Here is a 26,035-nt window from a genome sequence, read left to right as displayed (position 1 = left end):
TTTTTCCATAATAACAGTCTTCCCATAAATTTTGTTGCAATTTTTCAGTACTTCATTATTTAGATATTCTGAATTAAATTTAATTTTATTGGCATATCGGTCTCGATGCTGCTCGTATAGAGGAAGGGAGCAGCGTATGTGCGAAAGCAGATGGGAAAGAAACGGAGTCCAAATGTTATCGCTAGGCAGCGACAAGTGTGAAAATGGTTGAAAGGTGTTGAAGTATGCGAGGGCCATTTGAGAATAATTGAATTATCGAAGCGTCCGTCTTTGCCGTCCATCCTTTCTGGGGATGGCTCGGGCAGTGGCTTCTGTCTGATATTCTGAATTTTTCCAAAGTTTCTTCTGGAGTTCAAGATGTTTCTAGAAAGTTCAATAGGCATTATTCTTGAAACTCTTTGATTTCTTTCTATACAATAGAACTTGATATTTATCAAAAAGACATAAGGAATACTACTGGATGATGCTTAAGATTGTTTGTTTATACATTACTTGGGGGAAGCTGAGGATCCTAAGTTTGAAAAGTGCTTCAGAGAAGATTGAAAGAAGTTTCCTCGTAATTTTCATTTGAAGACAGTTTTTCTCTACACAAGACAGTTCGAAAAATACATCCAATGTTCAATTCCTATCTCTCAGATAGCGACCTAACCTCATTCTACCTGTGTACTGGGTTTAAATTGAGGGAATTGGTTTGCGGAAATGCATAGAATAACTAGATTTTGATTAGCTTGAACGACTCTGATAATTTCATTTTCCATTTAGGCTTTCAAAATATTAAAATTTTCATTTTAGCATCAGTTGAGTGCACAGGTAAAAAGTGAGGTTACGCGACGCCAAACACAAATTTCTTCAAGCACACAACCAAAATCTGTCCAATCTATTTCTCGGGTACTTTTTCAAAACGGCGTATGTCGCAAATTGTAAACAAACCCGTTTTCAACAGCATACGGCATCAAATTCGTCTAAAAACGTGTATATCTTCAAAGCTGCATGAAAATGTGTCATTCAAAATGTAAATCAATTTTTTTCAAAACGGTGTAACATCATTGTTGAAAATATTGCACATACACCGCTTAGCAGAAAATGTATTTAAAAAAGTTTTTTCGAACACCTAAATAGTTTAAAACGTGCGTCTGCTTGTACTTCTTCATCACTGACTTCAAAATTATGTTTGTTGATTGTATATTCTGATTTTTGTTAAGCAGAGGCGTCGCGTCCGCATGTGCAACCTGTGCACTGCACATGTGGCAATTTTATCCCCAACACTTAAACTTTCGATAGATTTCTAGTCTTTCTAATCCAAACATATATTTAAATTATGTGCATTTGATAGATGTTTCATGCAAATTTGACTATTAGATACATAAACGGAAAGTATGAATGATTTTTTTATAGGCGGCATGTGATGTGAGGAAACCAAATGCTGCAATGAAGGCGCGTTATATTTTTCTTTACGATACCGAACCGACCCTCCGACACCACATGTTGTCCTATCAACACGGAACTTTCAGCCGAGAACGCTTTGTCATGCATCATACACGTATTATTTTGTATGTGTGGATCATCTGTTCTAATCGTAATAGGCGATGTATAGGTAGTCAAAGCGTTCTACGCTGGCAATGCACGGTTTGGTACCTACCTATCGAAAACCGCTTCAAACAGCGCATGCGCGATTCGGAAGCGATCGGAAAGAGAATAGTAAAGCGCGCTCATTCTGCTCCCTCAAAGCGTTCCATGACGAAAATTCCGCTTTGAATAAGCACCGCGAAGCAAAAGCGCTTTTGATATTTGATTGGGATGGCCCGTTTACATATCCACTAATCCTGGCAACAATGTACTGTCCGATAATACTAGCGCGACATTAGCTCAATTTGAACAGAAATTGTCATCTGCTAATAAGCGCTTGCAATAAAGCCTGTTTACAAATACGCTTATTATATTCAACATTTAAATATCCGACAATATTAACATAATGTAAACAGACATTTCATCTTCTGATGAAAATCTATATTGTCGCCGAATTAGCAAATATGAAACGGGCAACATTTTCAAAGAAATTTATTTCTGAAGGTTTTTTTTTTTCGAGAAATCCAATATATTTAGTTGGCGAGGGAGGACGTCAAATGTCAATGGTCCAAACAAATTTATGAGCTATTGTCCATGCTGATGGGCGGAAAACTGTTCGAAGTCTGCCCAGTTCAGATTACATATTGATCAAAGAAATAAATTGTAAATAGAATAATTATTAATTGAAAGGAGTTAAGGCTATGAACTTCATTGTTCTCTTTATTGTACAGACTTTATTTTTCTGATATGACATGCTAATTTATTATTAGTAACTTTGCATGATTGATATATTCAAATTTCCTTTTGTCTTTTTAAAACTTCGTCTCATTTGCGAAATGACTCAAATTAGAATTGAAAGTCAGCTCAATAATTTCCGATATGTCTTATATGCCACATTGGAAACGATTCTGATGACAGTAATTTTTAATTTTACGTACTATCACTTTTAAGCTTAGTTTAGTTTGAGTTAATTCAGAAAATAAGAAGTAGCTAAGAACCAGTTAGATGCAACAAAATAAGCAAACATGTTGAGAAACGCGCTGACTCGTTTATCATTTCTGGTCCCTTTTATGTGTTTTTCTCGAATTATTAAAATAGTGCACAGGTTGAAGAATTGGTCACGCGACGCCTCTGTTGTTAAGAAAAACATTTTACGTTGTTTTTCTGCAGCAAATCTTGTTACGTCGTGTTGTAAGTGTAAGTGTTTTTTGTCGCATGTGCGTGAAACGTTTCAACTTGACGCAACATTTCGACGTATCAACAATGCAGCGTACGGAGCAGCGTAACATTTCGACGAAAGTAGCATGACCTCGGTCATGCTGACTTATCAAAACGACGTATGTGATTTATCTGTTGCAAAACGTTGTAACATATATTTTTATCAAAATAACTGAAATGTTCACACGCAGTGCAAATGTCAGAGTCAGTGACGACGAACCTTTCCATAATGTACCGTTGAGGTGAATTCAATTGCAATAAAAATGTTTAGTATCTAAATAGGAATAAAAATAAAATCTGAAAACTTCCAAGCCCATTTTCTCAGCTTGATCAAAATGTTACATACGCCGATTTGAAAAAGTACCCGAGATTTATTTATTTTTTCAACAGCAACTCGTGGTTCATTCGCCTCCTCCGCGTACCGTCCGCTATCTACATCTGTCTGCAAAACTCTAAGTGCGCGTTGGTTCTCCATAAGCATCGTCCAGGTTTCGTGTCCGTAGAAAACTGAGCGCTTTATAGATAGTCTGTTTGGTACGGTGTCGAACTCTATTCGATCGGAGCGTCTTGCGGAGTCCAAAGTACGTAGGAATTCCTGCTATGATGCGTCTTACCGGAGGTCAACAGTGAGCCCAAGTATTCGAATTCTTCAATTACCTCGATGTCGTCACCATCGATACAAACTCGTGGTGGATGACATTGTCCTTTCTTTCATATCATGTACTTTGTCTTCGACGACTAGTCCGACCCGCTTTGCTTCTATTTTCTCCAGTCTGATGTAGGTTTCTTCCATCTTCTCAAAGTTATGTGCGTAATATCAATGTCGTCGGCGAAACTAAATAGTTGAACAGACTGCGTGAAAATCGTACCACACGTGTCAATCCTTGCCCTTTAAATTATTAGTTAAAAGGGCGGTACATTTGCTGGCGCTTTTTCCTCCGAGTTTTGCCTGAGGAAAGGTTAGTAACATCATACAGAACCCAACTGTCCTTCCTTCTCATCGGGGACATGAACGCCCACCACCATACGTGGGGAGTATCCAGAGCCGACTCTCGAGGCACCGTTCTATCAGAAGCGTTTCAAGAAGGTGATCTCGTCACGTTCAATAATGGGTCCCCCACCTTTCTCAACGGGTACTCTGCCACAGCCATCGACGTCTCCACGGTGCGGTGAGTATAACCGCTCTACCGCGCTACCACTACCGCATACAGATCTCAGTCAACGCTCCCCCACACTGTCATCATTAAGAGACGCCGTTAGAAATATAGTGGACCGGATTGGGAAGAGTACGAGCGTCATGTCGATTGCATACGCGGACCAACCTCTCTTACCCCTCACCGATTTCACCAACGAAAATTTCGCAACTGCCGAACAAAGAACCCTGCAATTCAGTGGCCGATGACCGGTGACCCGATATAAAGTATGTAGGTATGTACTAACTGGTTATCGTTAAAAAAAAACAAAGAATTACCATATTAGTATCTCTTCCTTGACCTAAAATATGGGATAACCTGCAGGCTTCCGGTATGGCAATAAATTACAATTACCATTAAACCCAAACTAAGCTCATATTCCAACCCATTGTTGCCTTGACTAATCCTATAAGGTATTCATAAAAAGTGTGTCCTTACATCATCTGCCATAGATGTTCTCGATCTATTACATATATTGATATTTATATTATGTTTTTGATAAGTCAATAAAAATGTGTGACATTTTGCACAAAGTAAACTCGCGCTACATTTGTAATAAACCAACTTATTGTAGACTCTAGCGTAATGATTTTCATCCTGGAAAAGTCCTATCAGATCCTAGCTAGCACTGTTTATCAAATGTTCCCATTGGGCATCGGAGATTTACTGGCGGTATCAGTCATTCAAAAGGAAAGTAGATCCGCTAAACGCAATACGAGTAAGACATATGGAGTAGGAATGTTCTCCTAAAATGGTGAATCACTTCTATTTCTATTACAGTCAGTTCAGTCAGTCAGTCACGGGGCCCTCCTTAGCCGTGTGGTAAGACGCGCGACTACTAAGCAAGACCATGCTGAGGGTGGCTGGGTTCGATTCCCGGTGCCAGTCTCGAAAATTTTCGGATTGGAAATTGTCTCGACTTCCCTGGGCATAAAAGTATCATCGTGTTGGTAGCCTGGCTCAGAAACCTCGCAGTTAATAACTGTGGAAGTGCTTAATGAACACTAAGCTGCGAGGCGGCTCTGTCCCAGTGTGGGGATGTAATGCCAAGAAGAAGAAGAAGAACAGTCAGTTCATGTTTCGTACCTACATATTATTCGACAGCTTGTCTGCGCAATGTGTAATGTTTACTACATTGTGAAACAGTTTTTGTCACAGTGTCACATCCATCAATATTAGGACGACCGCGAGTTCCTTTTATATTTTTAAGAGTACTAATGATACTTTAGAATCGCCTAATATTAACCTCGCCCATTTAATTTTTGAACTACCAATTGATTTGGTCAATAATATGAATGTTTGAAAAAAAAAACTTAAAACATTCGACAAAGAAAGTTTCTAAATAAGGTTGGTTTTTAAATTTTCAATTGAATATTTTGAGAACAAAATAAAATTTCCATAAGTGTTTTAATAAAAACTCAATAATTATTATTCTGTTTACGGTCTTGAAACTAGAAACAACTATATTAGAAACTTACCACTATGTTCCGTGAAGATATTCGACCCAAGAATGCGTGAGTCCTTCGGAACCCGTGATTTGTTGCGACTGGAACGAATCGAACTGCCGGCCAATCCCAAAGACGAACTCGTCCCACCACCGCCCGCACTTCCGCCTCCGCCGCCGGAGGAACGCTCCTTCACCTGCTGGGCTCCCATTTTCGGCAGATGGCGGCGGCGATACTAATAGAGCCTCCCTTCAGTAAGTGCAGCAACAGCAGCAACAGAACTGCCTGCAAACGACAAGCAAATTTCCGCACCCGAAACGGGCAGCCTGCATTCCAGACTTCCCCTGGCCACCCCACAAGCCTTCTTTCTTCTGTTGAACACCACTGATTTTTTATATGATTTTCCGGAATGGTCGGTTTTATATTCACTGCTATCAATGTCTTGTAAATCAGTTATAATATGTCAACACAATTTTACTCCTCAATACCGATCGCTTCCATAAAATTTTAATTTCTACGATCTACTTTCAACATTCCACTCACACCAAAATACACCCAAAACGATGCTTCTTCTTCCATCCACAGAACACTTGGGGAAAAGCTTCACTTAATATATCTTTCCGAGGCCGCAGATCTCCCGAGGAAGCAATAAAAAGAACTCAAAACCAGAACTAGGCCCCGTTACTTCCGGATTCCGTGGAAGGTAGAAACTGTAGACACCAAGGAACGCTCCGTTTCAGTACGCAAAATCTCCCCTTTCCGCTGACTACACTTCCCTCCCACCCTTGCAGGAAGCGTCCACAAAGGAAAGGCGCTGATGGGAGAGATGCCAGACTTGAAAACTTTCTCAACCAACCAAGATTCACTTCCTTCTTTTTCCGCTGGTTTTTTAGTCGGATAATTTTTTTTCACTGCGAACATGGCAGGAAATACAGAAACACACTCGAAAACATCATTCCTACTGCAACTGAATGCCAGCTTGCAGAAGATTCTTGGTGTATTTGACCGCTAGATATCACTTGGCAGGAAATATGGTCGCACTAAATCCAAAAACACGGTCCAAATTTTCCAGCAGCAGCCAAAGCGATACTACTTTTTTACAGAGGAGATGGACGTCCGTCCACACGACGACGATACGGACTTGCGTTCAACCAAACTCGACACAATCTTCTCGACTGATGAAAAACCTCCGTTTGCTGGTTTTCCATCGTTCAGAAAATCGACGCAAGATAGCCAAACTCAAGGTACTCTGCCGATTTTTTCGCTGAGTTACGTTGCGGCCAGTGTTGCCATAATTTTATAATCTCTTTCATTGTCATTTTTTTCGCTCATTGACCTTTCTCGTCAAAAAAATTCATTCGCTCAATAGATTCTTTGGCTTTATTTAAAGTCAAATTTCCCAAAGAACCCATATTTTTTGGAGCCTATAACTATTTTTATAATCAAAACTGAGAAATTCACCCGAAGTTCGATCAAAATCGGGCCAATCTAAAAAAGAACAACACTTTTTCGATTTTCAAAATGGTTAAGAGTTAGAGGTTTCAAAAAAAATATGGGTTCTTTGGGAAAGTTGACCTTAAAATAAGCCAAAGAATCGATTCAAACGTCGATTTGACGAATCTGAAAGCACTTTTACGCAAACCAACACCATCAATAGGTAGCAGAATCCTTCACCTTTGCATTGATTCTTCTTTGTCGATTCTTTGGCTTATTTAAGGTCAATTTTCCCAAAGAACCCAGAACCCATATTTTTTAAGCCTCTAACTATTTTTAAAATCAAAAACAAAAAACAAAACGTTGACCTTAAATAATCCATAGAATCAATTGCGACAATAAAACGAGATACAATTTTTGACGGAAAGGTCATTTTGGGTATATGTAGAGGCGGATTTGAGGTCTGACAGGTTCTAGAAATAGACCAAAAATATCTAGGTGACTAATTTTTTTGTCTCAGAGATATCATGGGAGATTTCTAAAAGACCTTTTCAAGCGGGATATAGATGAGTTTAACCGTGCTAATTCAATAGACCAATGCAAGATCTTGACTTAACCTCAATTATTTGACAGTTCACAGAGCATGTTTACAGGGTGTTAGAATTAAAATCGATCAGCTGGAAATAAAAATCCGTAATTTTCGTTCAAAATCATTTTGATCCGATTATTCTAGTGATATGCTTTGTTGGTTTCGTACCAACGGGACTGAAGGGGTTAATTCCGCAATTATAATCGCCGTATTAAAACACAGGAATTTGGTGCTGTTTTACGGTCTATTATAATTTTCCTGATGAGGAGGGGTAATTTATACAGAAATTTTGTTATTAGAACTTTTATCGATAATCACCAATTTCTTAATTTTTCTTAATTTACTAAGTATAGTTGTATGTATGTCATAAGTCTTTTAGTGCGTTTTGTATTAGGTTTTTAGATAAAGTAGACTTACGTTTAGTTCCCTATATGTTCTCTTCGTAGTTTGTCTGTCTCGTCTTAGTCTGTCGTATCTAGTAATTGGATTATAATTCGCAATTTGATCTAAAAAAATGAATATCATCCATACCGTGATTGTGCACTTTACAGCATATGAAGTTAAGGGTTAGGTTTCAGCTCGTTGGTGTAGTGAAGCTAGGATTTAAGTAATTTAAGTTTTACCAGTTCATATTTTCATAGTGTCACAAATATTACCTATCCAGCTTTTCGCGCACGATAATGGCGGCTCTGTTTGCTTAAAAGTGTATTCGTCCCTGTACTTCTTTGACATCTGGCTTGGGTTTGACATTCCGTTTTCCTCCTGTTCCATGATGAGGGGAGAGGGTAATCTAATTGTCAAACCCAAGTCAGATGCCAAAGAAGTACGGGGACGGATACACTTTTAAATCAACAGAGCCGCCATTACTGTGCGCGAAAAGCTGGATTATTAAGCATATGAGTAGTTCGTTTATGGTAGTATATAGATGATTGTTGATAATATCACTAATTAATTTAGAATAATTCAATTGATAATTGAGAATAGAGCAACGATTTCACACTTGATAGTGGCTACAATGTTATCATCTGTTTACCTTTCTTATCTTTTTTGTTCTTATACCTTCTTATACCTTACACCTTATACCTTTGTTCGTATACCTTCCGCATAGCCGTTGACGTTACCTGTCACGTCGGTCCTAATGAGTGGATAAGGTTGCTTAGAAGAAAGATGCGCTCTGGCAGCTATACGCTAGCCAACATGCTACCATAAATCAATCACAGCAGACATAAATATTCTCAATTAATCGCAAAACAGTTTTTCCGGAAGCTGCTTCAGAGACTAAGTCCCTAAGCTCTGTGAACTGTCAACCTACGTCATCATGCACTGGTCTATACCAAATTTTCAAAACGACTTATCTGCTTTTGTAAACAATGATTCAAACGTCGATTTGACTAATCTGAGAGCACTCCCACGCAAACCAACACCATCAACACTAGGTGAAGGCTTCTGGTTTGCGTAGGAGTGCTCTCATCAGATTCATCAAATCGACGTTTGGGGTCTGTCTTATTTGGAGAATTAAACTGAAATTAAACTTAAAAGTGACATTTCAATAATTCAACACCAAATTTTCAAAACGACTTATCTGCTTTTGTAAACAAAGATTCAATCGTCGATTTGATAAATCTGAGAGCACGCCCACGCAAACCAATACCACCAACACATAGGTGGAGGCTTCTGCTATCTGTTGATGGTGTTGGTTTGCGTGCGTGTGCACTCAGAAACGTTAAATCGACGTTTGAATCTTTGTTTACAAAAGATGTCGTTTTGTAAGTCGTTTTGAAAATTTGGTGTTGAATTATCGAATAACCCTGCTCGCAGAGCATGATCACTTTTGACAGATGATTCGATATTTTGCATCGATGTCTTATTGGAATTGCTGGGTAGCCCCAGCCATTTTTATGACCGGGATATTTGCTAAATTTTCGAACTGTCACTTTTAAGTTTAATGGACCAGTCAATAAGCAAAAACTGCCGCTATGAAATGAACAGATCGCGCCACCGTAGACATGTTCTGTCAAACACACATGAATAGAAATATGCGTATACAGTGCCGCCGTTGTTTTGATGCGGTGAGTGCAAAATGAGTTACCTTGATTGATCCATTTTCCAAATGAGACAGACCTTGGATTTTTAGCGCAGATAAATCGATTTGAAAATTAACCCATTTCAAACGTGTAGCGAGAACTCAGTGTTCACAGAGCTGAACTTTTTCCGCTGAGTTTGACAGCTTTGACAATTGAAGTGTCAGATTTGCTTGTTTTGCATTTTCCGATTTTCCTCATCCGCCGTGAGTTACCCAACAGAAGTCCATTCAAAATACGTGTGTTTCTGCCTACAGCCTGTAAAGTAAAAGATCCGCTTGAGCTCGCAGTTTTCTTTTGACTTCTAGAAAAGTCGAACCTCTGCGCGCAATTCTGGTGTGTATAATTTTGAATCGTATACAAAAGTGCATAATTGTTGTGGAATCCTGCTTTTAGTATATTTTTCAAACTAGTCATTGTGGAAGAAAACGGTTCATCATCCAAGCAATTCGCGTAGATCCATTAAATAATCAGTGAGTGTATCGAGAAATTGGCTCCCCTCTGAAGCGCACTAGAAAAGGAACATCAAGATGTCCGAAAGCGACTGGGACACAGTAACCGTGTTGCGTAAAAAAGCCCCCAAGGCATCATCTCTCAAGACTGAATCGGCTGTGAATCAGGCTCGCCGGCAGGGTCTTGCTGTGGAAACCAGCCAAAAGTGTAAGTACACACAAAATTTAGGAAATTTCTCTTTTTATCGCTTCGGCAACCACGAGGTTAGCTGTATTGCAATTGCATCAGCCTTCGCCATATTCCGATGATTCCGATAGTGCACTAAAAATGGAGCCGGCTGGTCGAAAATTTTCAAAATACGGAAGATATTTGAATAAAATGCTATTTACGATAGAAAGCTGTAGCTCCTGACGTAGGACTACGAAGTTAAATATAAACAAAGAGTCGAAAGGTTACGTATCGTGCATTATTTTGTGACTATATTCGAGCTATATGATGTCCAAAAACTAGTAATCTTATGTGAACCTTGACATCAATTGTGCAATATTGATTTTGTTTTCCCTTCTTTCTAATTTTCGCCGGATAGATAATGCGGGCACAAATAAGCAGCATACAGCACCGAAGAACACCGCTAAGTTGGATAGGGAGCACGAAGAACTGAAGCATAAGCAAGTGTCGCACAGTGTCTCCAAGCTGATCATGCAAGGCCGTCAAGCCAAAGGACTCAGCCAGAAGGATCTTGCCACGGTGAGTGTATTTGCGTGTCTGTATGATGGATCGATAGAAAGGCTCATGCATATTTTTAGTACTGTATAGATATTTGTTCAATCATCTTATCGTCAATTTCGTACTCTGACGAAATGATTAAGATATTGCACGATAAACAAACGGCAGAAAGTATAGTTACAGTTTGTTGCGAAATATTTTACCACTGAATCATGTTAGGTACTTTATATGATTTAGATGATAAGGCTGTGTATAATTCATAACTTGAGAATTTCTATTTCATTTTATTTCCTTTGGGTCTACCTTGCCCGTGTGGATAGATGCGCAGCTACTAAGCAATACCTTCCCGTAACACAGTAGATCACTTTGACGTAGTGTGTTGCGGTGTAAGATCTACCAAACAGAGCCCTAGCTTAATCCATTTTTCTAGCTAGGGCAATAAGTTGTGGTAATTAAGGATTCATCGTATTTAGTCCCCGCTACCAACAGCAGTCTCAGAAATAAAACATAATTAATGTTACCTTGCAGACAGTTGAACGACTCGAATTCCTCTTGTTTGAGGCTGGACTGTATACAGCGCAAACAACTTTTCAAGCAATTAGTTAAAAAACCTCGATACCCGGTCCTAAGCTGAACTGACTGCTGGAAAAATCGAGTTAGGGGTTTAAATACGTACTAACTCTTCATGAACTGGTGAGTAATGGTAGTGGGAGGAACACACGGATGTACTTATTACCGAACGAATTCTCTAGCTTGAAATGGTCTTGCAGAGAGAGCTAAATCCAGGTTTTCATTGTTTACTGGTGATATTCCAGAAGCAAGACAAGGATGTGGCTAGGGCTCCGATGCATGGCCAAAAACAGTATCACTGTTCTGTTTTCTCAAGAAAGGATTGATTTCCGATTGATAAGGGCGCGCCTTCAATGGGATTGCTCTCTGTGGAGGGTCTAAATAGCGGGACATTGTCATGGTGCTCTTGAGGAAACAAAACAACAACTGTATCGAAACCGATACTGCATTGCTTATCAATAGTAATGAAGTAATTCGACATGCACTTTAACACTAAGGATACGGGTAACGCTACAATAGACCTAATAACAGGGCGCAGGGGCACACCCGAACAGGAAAAAAAAGCAAGACCTGCTGTTAGTGACTGGGTTCGATCCCGGTCCGTTCTAAGAGTCGGTTTGGAACTTTTCTCAACTTTCCCGGGCGTATCATTGTGTCAGCCTCATGACATACTAATGCAATAATAAGTATGTAGAAATAGTCTGCTATGATCGGAAGAATCAGGGTAGTATACAGTCATCTTTGTTCCCTCATTACGGGACTCTAGCTGTTTATGCCCAAGTCACAGCTGCAATTCTCGCTGTTTCCCTCTTGAAAGGCGCAAAAGTCTCTTCTTCAATTTTGATATTATCGATATCGGACGCAAAGCTCAGTAGCATAAAACATTATTTACTGTACCCTTCAGATGGCTGAAAGACTCCAATTTTGAACTCTGTTTGAGGGTTGCTGCGGAAGTAACTTTTCAGCAATTAGCTTAAAACACCTCGATAGGCAGATCAGTTAAAATTAAAAAAATGAGTGAACTTTGACATCCCGATACTCTTTTTCATGTAGCTCGCAATCTAAATAGGCTATTACTGACAATATTCTAGCACTACAATTGACTTGATTCGTACTCACTCAGTACATGCATCCTCAAGTAGGAGTACTTAGTTTCATTAATCCAGCCCAACTTTAGGAATGAGCCACGTTATGTCCTTTGCTCCATGTCATACAATCTCTGGATTCATCTCCTCTTCGAAGCTTTACCCAAAATTATTCCTCCACACGGCTTGCATAATTTTGGTTGCTCCTATCGGCCTCAATTTGTCATCAATCACGTCACTCTATACGTTTGCATATAGTTTGAAGGATGTCAAAAGACTTTGCTGAAGAAGGTACGTTGCTAGCACGTCTACAAAAAATGTTCTAACGAAGATGGATTGTTCAAACCGTGTGTACGAAATCAATGTTTCTTCCTGCTCTACCGGACAGCCTATGGTTGTTAGAGGGCAAACCCCTTCTTCCTTCTTGTCCGGATTTTTTGTTTGAGAAATCATTCCGAATAGCTACCCAGACATATATATAAGATCAATAATTTTGAAATACTACTCAGTTAAATTATTGGTCCATGTTGTTCGGCAGTACTGGCAGAATAAACGATTTTTTGCATATGGTTTGAACAATCAAATTTCGATGCGTTATAACTTTTTTTGTGGACGTTCTAGCAACGTACCTTTTTCATGCTTTGGGTTATATACTTTAACGCAATGCGCCACTTAGTTTACGATGTACTGAAACATCTATAGGAGTAAAAATGCAAAAATGTACGTTCTCCCTTACTAATTCCCATACAAACTTCAAACGGATTGCGGAAAGCGAGAAAACAATCAATCGGGTCCCGATTCTGCACAGTTGTTTGGAAGTCCAAATGCCCAAATGGTTTCGAAAAACCATTGATTTGAGAAAAATTGCCATAATGCCCCACTCCAATAGTGTAAACATTGTACTTTCCACACAAGATGCATACTCATGCAATGGGGGGCATAGAAAAGCTTTCAATTAATAACTGAGGAAATGCTAATAGAAATCTGAAAATAGTTTGTTTTTATAAAAACGTGATACTATTTTTAAAATAATTTCAATCAAAAAGTTTTGAATGTATTTGCTAGTGCCAGAACTACTTCTGACATAACGTGTTCTACATTTTTTTAGACTAAATTCTGTACTGTTTACTTAGGCTAGCCAAATTTCATTCGTGAAGAAAAAGATCATAGTTGACATGAATCGAAAATAATCTCACGATTTTCACAACACACTTGGAACTTCTTTGGGGCATATTTCCCAAATTTAATATATTGCTATAAGATTCACATTTGATTTGGTTGATATATACAAATGGTACAAATAGGTACAAATGATTTTTATTTGCAAAAATAGTGACTTCAGTGACATTTTTTTTCGAAAAATAGTGACTTTAGTGACTTTTGGATGCAAATAGTGACTTTTAAATGACTAAACTCAAAATAGACCAGTCACTAAAAAGTGACTCGCTGCGAGGCCTGCTCGAATGACTTTTTAAAATCTTAATCTTCCTTCGCTTTCCAGGGAGTTCTGCGTTTAGCGACGTATAGGATGTGGATCATGGAGAATCACAGGAACTATTCTAATCAGACTCCTGATGGTGGATATTGCAGTCCTTGTCAGAAGCTAACGGCTTCTAGCTTCACATGGTAAGCGCCCGGTGTCACCTACTGTTCAACAGTACACTTGACGCCACCTTGGTTGTTGTGGAGAAGCGAATGATGCTTGAATTCGCATTCGATTTTGCCACATATTCTCAGTAGTTTTCACGCTCCTTTATTGAGATATGTTCTGCATGATAACGTTGTTCTCTTGATAACGGCTAATCGAGAATTGACTATTCGTGTCAAAAATGTCAACTCGTTCTATTGTATCCGCCAATTCTTCAAATACATTCACGAAGAACCCATATTTTTTAAAGCCTTTAACTATTTTGAAAACTGAAAGTGCTGCACTGCCCCTTCGTATAAGCGCCCCATGTTAGTTTTCTTCAACTTCAGTAATACGCCGTTGAATTTTTCAAACTCGTTTTACATTTCAATCAAAGTTAATTGCCTATTTCCGGGGGTTAAACCACCCGACTTGGACGTTAATTTACAATGTTATGAAACTCATATGTGAATATGTACGTTATGTGGAAGATAACTTTTTTTTTTCGCCGTGTACCATAGTCGATGGTCTGTGTACGTTCCGTATCGCAACTTTAAACTGTGTTTTTCGTGTTGAACCGATTCGATTTTATTATTTTTTCTGTTTCGATTATAACTAATTACTGTGAAATCGTGTGTGGATGTTAAGTGTATATTAAATAAGTGTATAATAAACTATTGTGAAAACGATTAGTCGATCACGGTGTTGTGTTTACATCTTTCGTTTCACTGTTCCCTTGCTGCACTTTTTCGGCGACCGTACTTTCAAACTGTCCGTGCTTAGAGCATTTCCACCGTTGATTCATAAAGCAGAATAACACCAAACTAATTATGGAATCCGCCTGTGATCATTGCGCCAAGCCCGTTAAAAACGATGAAGAATACATCTCTTGCATGGCATTCTGCGATAGAATGATCCATTTGAAGTGCTCTAGCATTAAATTAACGAAGACCTTCATAAATGTTATCAACTCGTATTCCAATTTGTTCTGGATGTGCGACGCTTGCGCGAAACTCATGAAATGTGCACGGTTCAAGTCTACTGTTTCTTCGCTCGGTAACACGATCGAGGCAATTACCGAGAGACATGAGATCGCCCATGCTGAACTCAAAGCGGAAATCGTAAAGCAGGGAAATCAGATCGCTCAGTTGTCGAAAGGCATCGCTCTTACTACTCCGAGTCGGTCCAGTCCGAGAACTCTCTTACGCCAACCACCTTTAAAACGACGTCGCGATGATAGCTTGCTCATCAGCAAATCTCTCGTTAGCGGTACTAGAGCAAGTGTTTGCTCTGTTTCTGCTGAGGTTCTTACTGTCCCTGAATCCGTCGAGCAGTTCTGGTTGTATCTCTCAAGAATACATCCTAGTGTGCAATGCGAGTCCATCGAAAAACTGGTGAAAGAATGTGTCCAGTGCGAAGATCCCGTTACCCGAGTAGCACACTTGTCACATATCAGTCACTGTCACTCATATGCGATTAAATCCAGTCACATTGGAGTTGCTGCAACCAAATCAATCTGAGCTGTGCTACTAGGGTAAGGTTATTCCGCTAGTGAAGAAAGGTGCCGATACCAGCAGAATGAGCTTCGTTTCGTTCAAGATCGGACTGGCCGTAAGACTAAAGGAAGTCGCACTCCGCCCAGACACCTGGCCGACAGGAATACTTTTCCGAGAGTTTGAGGACCTCTCAAAAAACCTATGGATGCCCCGTGTGAACACGCCGTCTGTCGTCATATCTCCAGACCCGAACGCCTCCCAGTTTCTGACTCCCACTTCCGGACAGGATCCGGCATGTTGATTGAAAACCACTGCGAAACCGCCCAACGTCCTTCCGTACGATGCCAAATCACCTCTCCTGAAGACTCCGCATCACCCAGACGCACAATAGAAAGCTTGTTGAAGCCCCTGATCGCCCCAATCCAGTCCCGCTCTCTGCTGCCTCCGATCATCATAGCCGTCTGGGTCCTGAGATTGGTGGTAGAAAAGGGGGCTTCCACCATGCTTGCACAGGCAAGTATTCTTCTGATTGTAGTTCTTCTCTGCGTGACGATTTTTCCTCCACCCAGGACCTAGGACCTCCACCTTCGTTGCCTCATGCTGCTCAAAACTCCAGCACCTCACCCGGTGGTGATTTCCATCGAGATTCGCATTTCTCTCTGCTGGTCCACAACGCAAGTCAACAAGCTTCCATTGGATCTCCAGGACGCCCCATGAAAAGCATTTTGGGAGAATTTCCCGGTTGCTCTAGTTCAGTCGCGCCTGTTGCAGCCAACGTTCTTCGAAGTCGTCCTGGCCCTGAACTTAGATGTGCATCGGGGAGCTCCCAACCTGCTATTGCAGGCAAGTACTCTTACATCCCTGAACCTTCACCGCCTGATGCCGTTCAAACTTCTAGAGCCCCGTTTGTGGATTCCAACCTCGTTTGCGTTGACGAAGTGCTGATATATTATCAAAACGCCGGTGGGATGAACTGTGATGTCGAACAATATCTTCTTGCCTCGTCCGATGATTGCTACGATGTGATTGTGTTGGCTGAAACCTGGCTCGACTCCCGTACCCTATCTAGTCAGGTCTTTGGGCCTGAATACGAAGTTTTTCGCTGTGACCGTGGCCCCATGAACAGTCGCAAATCAACTGGAGGAGGCGTCCTAATCGCAGTGAATAAAAAACGGAAAGCAAGAGTTATTTACAACGACTTATGGGGATGTGTCGAGCAAGTATGGGTGCGCCTCCAGCTTTCCCATCGTTCGGTGTTCCTGTGTGCACTATACATACCTCCTGATCGTGTTCGCGATGATACACTGATCGAAGCTCACACACAATCAGTCTTGTCAGTGATAGAAATGACTAATGCTTCGGACGAAATCATCATTATCGGTGATTTCAATCTGCCAGGAATTTCGTGGAGTCCCTCCTGCAACGGGTTCCTTCACATAGATATGGAACGATCTTCATTACACAGTCACGCCTCCAAACTCCTCGATTACTACAGCACAGCCACGTTACGTCAAATCAATCACGTTACCAACGAAAATAATCGCAGCTTGGATCTGTGTTTTGTTAGCGCTCAGGACGCTGCTCCGCTAATTTTGCATGCTCCATCACCGTTAGTTAAAGTAGTTAACCATCATCCTTCGTTGATACTCAAGCTGAACAACACGCGAGCCAATGTTGTTGCATCGATCGAGCCCATAATCTACAATTTCCATAACGCCGATCATCATAGCATTGCTGAGTTCTTTGCTACATTGGACTGGGTTGACATTCTTGGCGGTTGTGATGCAGAGAATGCGGCATTGACTTTATCGCATATTATTGGACACGTGATTGAAAGACATGTTCCTAAGAAAATCGTCGCTCCTTATAGTTGTCCTTGGCAGACCCGTCAGCTTCGTAGAATGAAAACTGCTAAAGAGCTGCTCTCAAGCGCTATTCCAAACACGGTTCCTTATCGTTGCGTGAGCACTACAAAAAATTAAACTCTGCGTACAAGATTGTTAGCCGACTCTGTTTTCTCAATATCAGCAAAATATACAGCAAAACTTGAGGACCAGGCCTAAAACGTTCTGGAAGTACATAAATGAACAAAGGAAACAAGCTGGGCTCCCTACAACAATGACTCTGGACGAGGAAGTGGCCTCTACACCCCAATCCATCTGTCAGCTATTTGCCGACAAGTTTGTGAGCACCTATTGTAACGAAGTCATCTCTGATGTCACAATCGCTGAGGCTGCTAACAACGTTCCTGCAGTCAGGATCACTTGGGCCACGTTTTTCGTAGATGTAGAAATGATCCGTAGAGCTAACTCGCAGTTAAAATCATCCATGAGTCCAGGTCCGGATGGCATTCCGTCTGCGTTCTTGAAAAGGCACATCGAACTTCTGCTCGCTCCCTTTCAATTGATTTTCAACAAATCGCTATCCAGTGGACTTTTTCCGTCCGTGTGGAAAACCGCTACAATGTTTCCCGTGTACAAGAAGGGTGATCGAAAAGATGTCAACAATTATCGCGGCATCTCATCCTTGTGCGCTGCATCCAAATTATTCGAGCTAGTTATAACAGAACCACTCATATCTCACTGTAAGCAACATCTGAGTGCCGATCAACATGGGTTCATCTCAGGCAGATCTACGACCACTAACCTTTGTGCCTAACTTCGAGCATTACCGACAGCTTTGTGCAGAAAGCACAAACGGACGTTGTATATACGGACCTATCTGCAGCTTTCGATAAAATTAACCACGCTATCACGGTTGCAAAATTGGAAAGATTTGGCATTGCTGGTTATCTTTTGCGCTGGTTCCATTCATATCTCACCGGACGGAGACTGTCTGTTACGGTAGGCAATTCTCAGTCCACTGAATTTTTGGCAACCTCAGGCATTCCTCAGGGAAGCCATCTTGGCCCTTTGATATTTCTCTTGTATTTCAACGATGTAAACAATGTGCTTCGAGGACCGCGACTGTCGTATGCGGATGATATGAAGCTCTATGCACTAATTCGGTCTATCCCTGACGCAATGGACCTACAACAAGATATTAATTCATTTGCGGCTTGGTGCACATTGAACCGGATGGTTGTCAATCCTAGCAAATGTTCCGTGATCTCTTTCACTCGTGTACATCAGCCAATAATTTACAACTATGAGCTCAATGGAATCGTGATGCAACGTGTGAACTGTATAAAGGATCTTGGTGTTATTCTAGATACGCAGCTAACATTCAAGCATCATGTCTCTTACGTGATCGAGAAGGCTTCTAGAACATTAGGATTCATCTTTCGCGTCGCCAAGGGTTTCACCGATGTTTATTGCTTGAAATCACTGTACTGTTCGCTGGTTCGATCTACGCTGGAATATTGTTCCGCTGTATGGCATCCTAATTACCAGAACGGATCAGTAAGAATTGAATCTGTTCAACGCCGCTTCATTCGTTTTGCTCTTCGGTTGCTTCCATGGCGAAACCCATTCCGGTTACCAAGTTATAGCAGCCGTTGTCAATTGATTAATCTTGAAAGCCTACAATTGCGGAGGCACATTGCACGGGCCATGGTCGTTGCTGATACGCTCCAAGGCAGAATCGACTGCCCTGAAATTCTGGAATCAGTAAACTTGAACGTTCGACCTAGGGCACTGCGAAATAACGGAATGCTGAGGATACCTTTTCGAAGAACGAATTACGGACAACGTGGAGCGATGGTGGGTCTACAGCGGGCATTCAACGAGGTTGCCACATGTTTTGATTTTAATCTATCCAGACAGACGATTCGTCGTAATTTTACAAGGGCTTATTCTGCCATGTTTCATAATTAACGATGATTTTATTATAATTACTTTTATTAGTATTAATTAGGATAAGCATCATTAGGACCTAAGTTGTCTGTTGATGAATCAAACAATAAAGAACAAAGAACAATATTGATTTGGAAAATGTATTGGAGGAAATCACTTTCCCTTCGATGGGACTCGAACGCATGACCCTACAGTACGCTAGACTGGTGCTTTAACCAACTAAGCTACGAAGGACCTCCGTCGGCCTTCGCAACCTAGCGGCTACTGAACGAGCTCGAGATTCCCATATTGGACGCATAGTCAAATCACTCGCAATCCATTTCTCAAGCCAATACTTCCACATGTGTATTGTGGACGTGTACTATACACATGTGGAAGTATTGCAAGCACTCAGCACGTAAAAAAAAATTTATTAATATTTCTAATACTTTTTTGCCAAAGCAGGCGCTTAATGATATGTATAAGAAAAAACTTATACATCGCATTAGTCACATACATTCCGAAACTTATACTTTTCATTAACTTATGAATGTTATTAGCTTTTTGATATGGGATCATTTATTAGGTGGCATTATGAAGAGTATAAATAGTTTCCGAAGGTTTTTTTGCCATAACATACATATAAGGTTATTTTTTTACGTGAGGGCACGGTGCCCCGGTAGACCGTTATTATAAAATAAAAATGTCCATCAAAACCAAGTACAGGGCTCGATTCCTGTGGTAATTCTACACCACTGGACCAATTTTTGACGTAAACTACGTCTAAGGGGAAGACTCTGATACAGGGTGTAAAACCGAAATTTCCAAATTCGAGACCGTCACGAAATTAGGATAGATTTCAAACGCTAATAGCGTCTCTATCTTTCGATGGATTTTCGACATTTGCTTATTAATCGATTCAGAAACTCTCCAGCAATTTGCCAATTCTATTGATACTATTGATTATCAACGTTAAACTATTGAAAATGTTGTTTCTTTCCAAACCGAGTGAAAAATTCAATTCCGTTCATAAATCCCCAACACGGACATCAGATTGCAGTAAGGTACGGGCCTTTTGATCCACTGCTTCGTTTTCCCTGTGTATAAAAAGCCCCGTGTTTCGCGTGCGCGCGTCATTTTCAATCTGAATGTCACGGCGAGCGGACCAGGGCGTCCAGAAGCGGTGGTGGTGCGGATAAATTTTTTTCGGTCGGTGGTGGTGGCGGTCGTGGAAGCAGGAGCACATCATTTTCATCCGTGTCTCATCTTCGGCGGATCTGGCAATCGACGGCGTTCGTTGAGCCGAATAATCGGATGGCGGTCGCGCAGCCCAGTGGCTACTGATAAGGCACATAAGTGGCAATTAATCGGTTCTTTTCAGGACCATCATTATATTTGGGAGGAAGGTTGTAATGATCCAATCACGGCTCAGACAATCCGATTGGTTATTTTCCCAAACCAATCAGAAATCACTCAATGTTAATCATACCACACCAATCAGAGTCGTTCGCGCTAGGTACAAACGATCTGCTATCCCCGCGCAAGTATAAAAGTAGGGACAAACCACGCACAGATTGTCAGTAATTTTCTAACAGTTGGACGGTTAGGACCTCTAAGCAGAGCAAGCTCCCTATCCCATCCCAAAGCCAACCGGCGAGCAACGGAGCAAAGCCCCACCGAGGAAGACATCATTGCCAGACCGACGACTGCGAGAGGCACGAGGTCGAATACCCAGTCACGGTTTGACTGCCCATCCATCCGGTCGCTTGGCACTATCCCGGCCTTTGATTAAAGGTGCGCGGGCTCGGTTGCAGAATATAAGGGCTTTTGCGGCTCCAGCTGCTTCGTCTGGTAAATCGCCTCGCAATACACAATGCGAAGCTGCATTTTTTCAATGCAAATAAAATAATTTTCTAAAGAGTTAATACCCTCCTGTCGTTGATAGGCTTCTCTGCAACGCCAATAGTCCAACCAAACAAGAGTTATTTAGTCCAACCGAACAAGAGTGATTAGTAAAGCTAGAAGTGTGTGATTTCCAGTGAAAAACCGATGTAAGCATGAATTTTCTTGCCATATTGAGTCATGAAAGTGATTGTGTGCTCATCCATCCGCCACAGCACCAACAACGGTGGTCGGTTTTAGTCGGAGTCCACGTGAGATTCTTCAGCGGTTCCCAACCAGCGACGTGGGACTTGGCCTGGCTGAGAAAGAAGATAAGTGAAGAAAATGTGTGCACACGACTGACATTTTTGTAACTGCGCGTGTGTTGAAGTTAGTGTTAAGCAGAATTAGCTCACAATTTACTGCAGTTTAGAAATTAAATTGTAATGGACTTGCTAGTGAGCAATAGATTGTGTTAACGTATTTGATTGGTTTTTTTTTTGATTCAATAAAATCGTAATGAATTTTAGTCGCGTCGCTGAGTTATGATTGGCTCCCATGATTTTTCTGTGCGTTCCCACGACTTGCCACAGAGCTTAAACCGGGCAAACTTTTGTAACGTGAAGTTTTGCATCAAGCATTTGCTTGATTGGCGCTTAAGTGAAACTTTGAACAACGGAGTCATCTGAATTCACGGCTCGCCTTGTTGATTGGAAATTTATTAGTGGTCCACCAGGGAAGGAACGTTACAAGGTTAAGTTGAAATAATGTTCCTAAAGTGCAACCATTAGGAAAACCGAACCGGAAAATTCTTCGGTGAAATTTTCTAGCGTAATTCGAAGTTGTATGATTTTAGTGATTGAGAATGTTGATCATAATCGTTTGGCATCGGTAGCGGAATCATAGCATTACAGGGGTTAGACAAAAAGGTTAAGATAGGCAAAATTTTGTCGAAGTTCAAATCAGCCTAACTTTGCGTAGAATGATCCGATTTTGATGAAATCGGAACCTTCAGACGCAGAAACTCTTCTAGTATACTGTCCCCATGCAAAACCTCAGATTAGTTCTTGGCCACCAAAGATGTTCCGGGTTTTCCGAGGATATGTTAAAATACATTTTTTCTTCTGCTTGTCGTTTTATCTGACGGTTACTGCCATCATGTTTTATACTCTCCCTGGAAACTAGAACTAATAAGCTGACCAATGCTGGCTGCGGATCGAAAGTTCGTTTGTTATACGCAAAGATATGGCCATTTTCGTAAAATCGGTACGGGATTGGCCATACACCCTGAACAAATGTCACTTTCGCAGAACACCCGGAACATGTTACAAATTGGCCAGAGAGTCTTACAGTCACCATAATGTATCTTTAATAAAGATCCTATTGACCTATATTCATCGTCTTGGGAAAACATGAATTCTACCACCCATATATGCATAGTTCCAGACGGTGCCAAAACTGGCCCCTCCTGGAAGGCCCTTGGAACCTGCTATAAGGGTGACAGTGGACACTATCATTCTGGAAATGTTTCTGTAATCATCGTCTCGCAAAGCCATGAACATAGATACCCATATTTGCAACATTCCGATCTGTTATCATTTCATCATGTTCCCAGAACCGTTTTTACGGAAATTGCCATATCTCTGCGTAGTTTTGATGGATTCTCGATCTCGATCCACCATTGGCCGGCATATTAGTTCTAGTTTTTTGAGAAAGCATAAAACATGATGAAAGTAAACTTCACATAAAATGACAAAAAATGCATTTTGAACATACCTTCGGAAAACCCGGAACATCTACGGTGGCCAAAGACCAATCTTAGGTTTTGCAGAAGGGCAGTATACTAGAAAAGCATCCGTTTCTGATGGTCCTAATTTTATCAAAATCGGATTATTGCACGCAAAGTTATGATGATTTGAATTTCGACATAATTTTACCTATCTCAACCTTTTTGTCTAACCCCTGTAGTGCCGGTCCGAGCATAGGCTGTCATCGGAAGATTGCTACAGCAATTTATTCACATTGTCGGCACAACATGAAATTTTCCCGCCAGACTAATTTTGTATTTTTCCTGTTGATTGAAAAAGAAATCGGTTCCGAGATGAACTTTATTCAAAGCGCAACGCTAACGTCGGTAGTTGAGTCCCAAGCAAGTATCGGAAGGGGACCATGCAAATTGTTTCACATTATAACTGAAAAAAAATGTTTGGCGTCAGTATTGATGTTTGCTACAGATTTTTTGACGTAAACTTAGTCTAAGGGGAAGACTCAGATACAGGGTTTAAAACGGAAATTTCCAAATTCGAGACTGTCACAAAAATTAGGATAGATTTCAAACGCTGATAGCGTCTTTATCTTATTTTCGACATTTGCTTATCAATCGATTCGGAAACCCTTCAGCAATTTGCCAATTCTATTGATACTATTGATTATCATTAATGCTTAATTTTTTTTTCCAACACAAATATGATTTTGAAAAAGTATCACCGGCGAGTGCTTACTCGCAATCTACATGCTGATAGATTTACAGTTACATCAAACAACTGAAAACCGAAATACGCTACTCCAAAATTACGAGGTGACAATGTTAGAAAGAGACAAAAGATAGGAATAATAACACGTTGTGTAGTGCCTCCCCGAGTCACCTTAAGAGAAGATCCTTTAATTACGTAACGCAAAAATTGGGCATTTTCAACCCCCCTCCCCCTATGTCACACTTTTTGTATGAAGCATCTAAAAATTATGTATGGGTCGTCACACTTCGCCCAATCTCCCCCTCCCCCTCTAAGCGTTACGTAATTTGTGGACGCTCCCAAGAGCCACTTTCATTGATGGTAGCCGATCGTTAGTACTTCATATCAAATATCATATCATATCATAGCATATAAAAGAATATTGTGGCCAAATTTCATAAAATTTGGTCAACAAAAACCCCCCTGACAATAATAGAACAAAACCTGCCAAAGCCGTCATTCCTCCTACATCATACAAGAAAATTTAAACTGAGCGCTGCTAATGTTAATGACGACGACCGCGCGACCCACACCATCGCCGGGAATAAAATTTCCGGTAGGAGCTCCGCCGATGCCGAACCGAAGGTGGTACCACGGTCTGCTCTCCGCGACATCTCGAACAAAATAGCTCGCGCGTAGAGATGTCGCAAATTAATCGATTACTTCGATTAATCGATTCATCGTTGTGATAATCGATTAATTTTGAATCGATTATTACCCAACGATTAATCGATTCAATAGTCGAGAGGAATCGTGAGTAATCGATTAGTTACTAATCGATTAATCAGGATTTTACGACATCATAAGGATGTCGAAAATTAATTGATTATTTCGATTAATCGATTCATCGTTGTGATAATCGATTATATTTGCATCGATTACTATACAATGATTAATCGATTCAATAATCGACAAGAATCGAGAGTAATCGATTAGTTACTAATCGATTAATCGGGATTTTACGACATCTCTACTCGCGCGCGCCGAACAGCAGCTTTCTTGTAATCAATAAAGTTGAACCTGAAGCCACGCCTCTTTGGGAGGTGTGTGACGGTTACACAATATTTGCAGACATACCGGACAACAAAGAGGCGGGACTAATGAGCCATCTTTATTGATTATAAGAAAACTGCTTTCCCCCACGCGCGTGGCATTTCATTTGAAATATCGCGGAGAGCGGTCCCAGCATCGGTAGAGATGTCGCAAATTAATCGATTACTTCGATTAATCGATTATTTGTTGTGATAATCGATAAATTTTTAAATTGATTACTTTCAACGATTAATCGATTCGATAATCGTCAAGAATCGAGAGTAATCGATTAATCGGGATTTTACGACAACTATTAGATTTCGATTACTTCAATTAATCGATTCATCGTTATGATAATCGAATTATTTTGATTCGATTACTACTCAACGATGAATCGATTCAATAATCGTCAAGAATCGAGAGTAATCGATTAGTTACTAATCGATTAATCGAGATTTTACGACATCTCTAAGCAACGGCGGAGTTGCTGAGCAAATTTTATTCCAAATACATATGGGATATTGGAAAAATCGGTTCTTCTCAGGGCTTCCATTCTATACAAAGGAAGATTGAGGCGAGGCGAACTTTGTTCAAAGTGCAAATTAACCGCTTGGAGACGCCATAAAGTTGCCTGGCGTCCGTAGCAGAATCACGAGCGCGCGTCGGAGGGAGATGCTACAAATATGTATTCGCATGGATGGCTTCAGTGGCAGCCAAGTTTAATTCTTTCAAGATTCTTATTTGGTTTTGTAATTCCAGCCTATGGCGTGGGTCGTATGGTCGTTAGTGATTCGAAATATGCATTATTGGGAATTAACCGATTCTTCTCATGGACACCATTTTAAACATAGGAAGATTGAGGCGAGAAGAATTTGTTCAAAGTACGACGTCGTAGCAGAATTACGTTGCCGTTCGTAGCAGAATAACGAGCGCGTATTGTAGAGAGCTGCTGCAAACATGTATTCTTGCACTGGCACTAGATTCTTCATTTCACCAAACTGTTTTACGTAGTTTACGTCGGGCGGTCGTGTCTTGTACACAACCCTTATGATTTTTTAAAAAATCCCTAGGAGGAATTTCGAGCAATCTTGATTTAAGATTTTTAGTTAAGAAACTTCAAAAGAATCCATATAAGAATCCAAAAATATCACCAAAAGCCCTGATTAATCCACCTAGATAGATGTCCTTCAATTCTTCTTGTACCTGCCGGGTCGGAAATAACCACCAGCTTTGCAGGGTTGCTGTCCGGCATTCTTGAAATATGCCCCGCCCATCGTACCCTTCCAGCTTTAACTACTTTCTGGGTACTTGGTTTGCCGTAGAGCTGGGTGAGCTCTTGTTTCATCCTTCACC

General features: G+C 40.7%; 2 protein-coding genes across 6 annotated transcripts in view; one reads left to right on the top strand and one right to left on the bottom strand.

Moving 5' to 3' along the window:
- The window catches only part of LOC134211481 (tyrosine-protein kinase Abl), a 132,454-nt gene extending 125,845 nt beyond the window's left edge, over positions 1 to 6,609 (bottom strand). For all 4 annotated transcript variants that reach the window (XM_062688370.1, XM_062688372.1, XM_062688371.1 and 1 more), the window contains exon 1: positions 5,456 to 6,609. In XM_062688370.1, the coding sequence (XP_062544354.1) occupies positions 5,456 to 5,633 (178 nt within the window). In that variant the 5' untranslated portion in view covers positions 5,634 to 6,609. The remainder of the gene's footprint in view (positions 1 to 5,455) is intronic.
- Positions 6,610 to 9,710: 3,101 nt separating this feature from the next.
- Positions 9,711 to 26,035, top strand: part of LOC134211480 (endothelial differentiation-related factor 1 homolog) — a 33,182-nt gene continuing 16,857 nt past the window's right edge. Inside the window, exons 1-3 of one of the 2 annotated variants that reach the window (XM_062688369.1) lie at positions 9,711 to 9,862; positions 9,923 to 10,186; positions 10,566 to 10,726. In XM_062688369.1, the coding sequence (XP_062544353.1) occupies positions 10,057 to 10,186; positions 10,566 to 10,726 (291 nt within the window). In that variant the 5' untranslated portion in view covers positions 9,711 to 9,862; positions 9,923 to 10,056. Of the gene's footprint in view, positions 10,187 to 10,565; positions 10,727 to 26,035 lie in introns of both variants that reach the window. The other variant, XM_062688368.1, reaches the window with a different exon arrangement.

Source organism: Armigeres subalbatus, chromosome 2, assembly GCF_024139115.2.
Source record: "Armigeres subalbatus isolate Guangzhou_Male chromosome 2, GZ_Asu_2, whole genome shotgun sequence".
Taxonomy (NCBI): domain Eukaryota; kingdom Metazoa; phylum Arthropoda; class Insecta; order Diptera; family Culicidae; genus Armigeres; species Armigeres subalbatus.
Note: the sequence above shows the minus strand (reverse complement) of the source record. Positions and strands in the feature narration are given on the sequence as shown.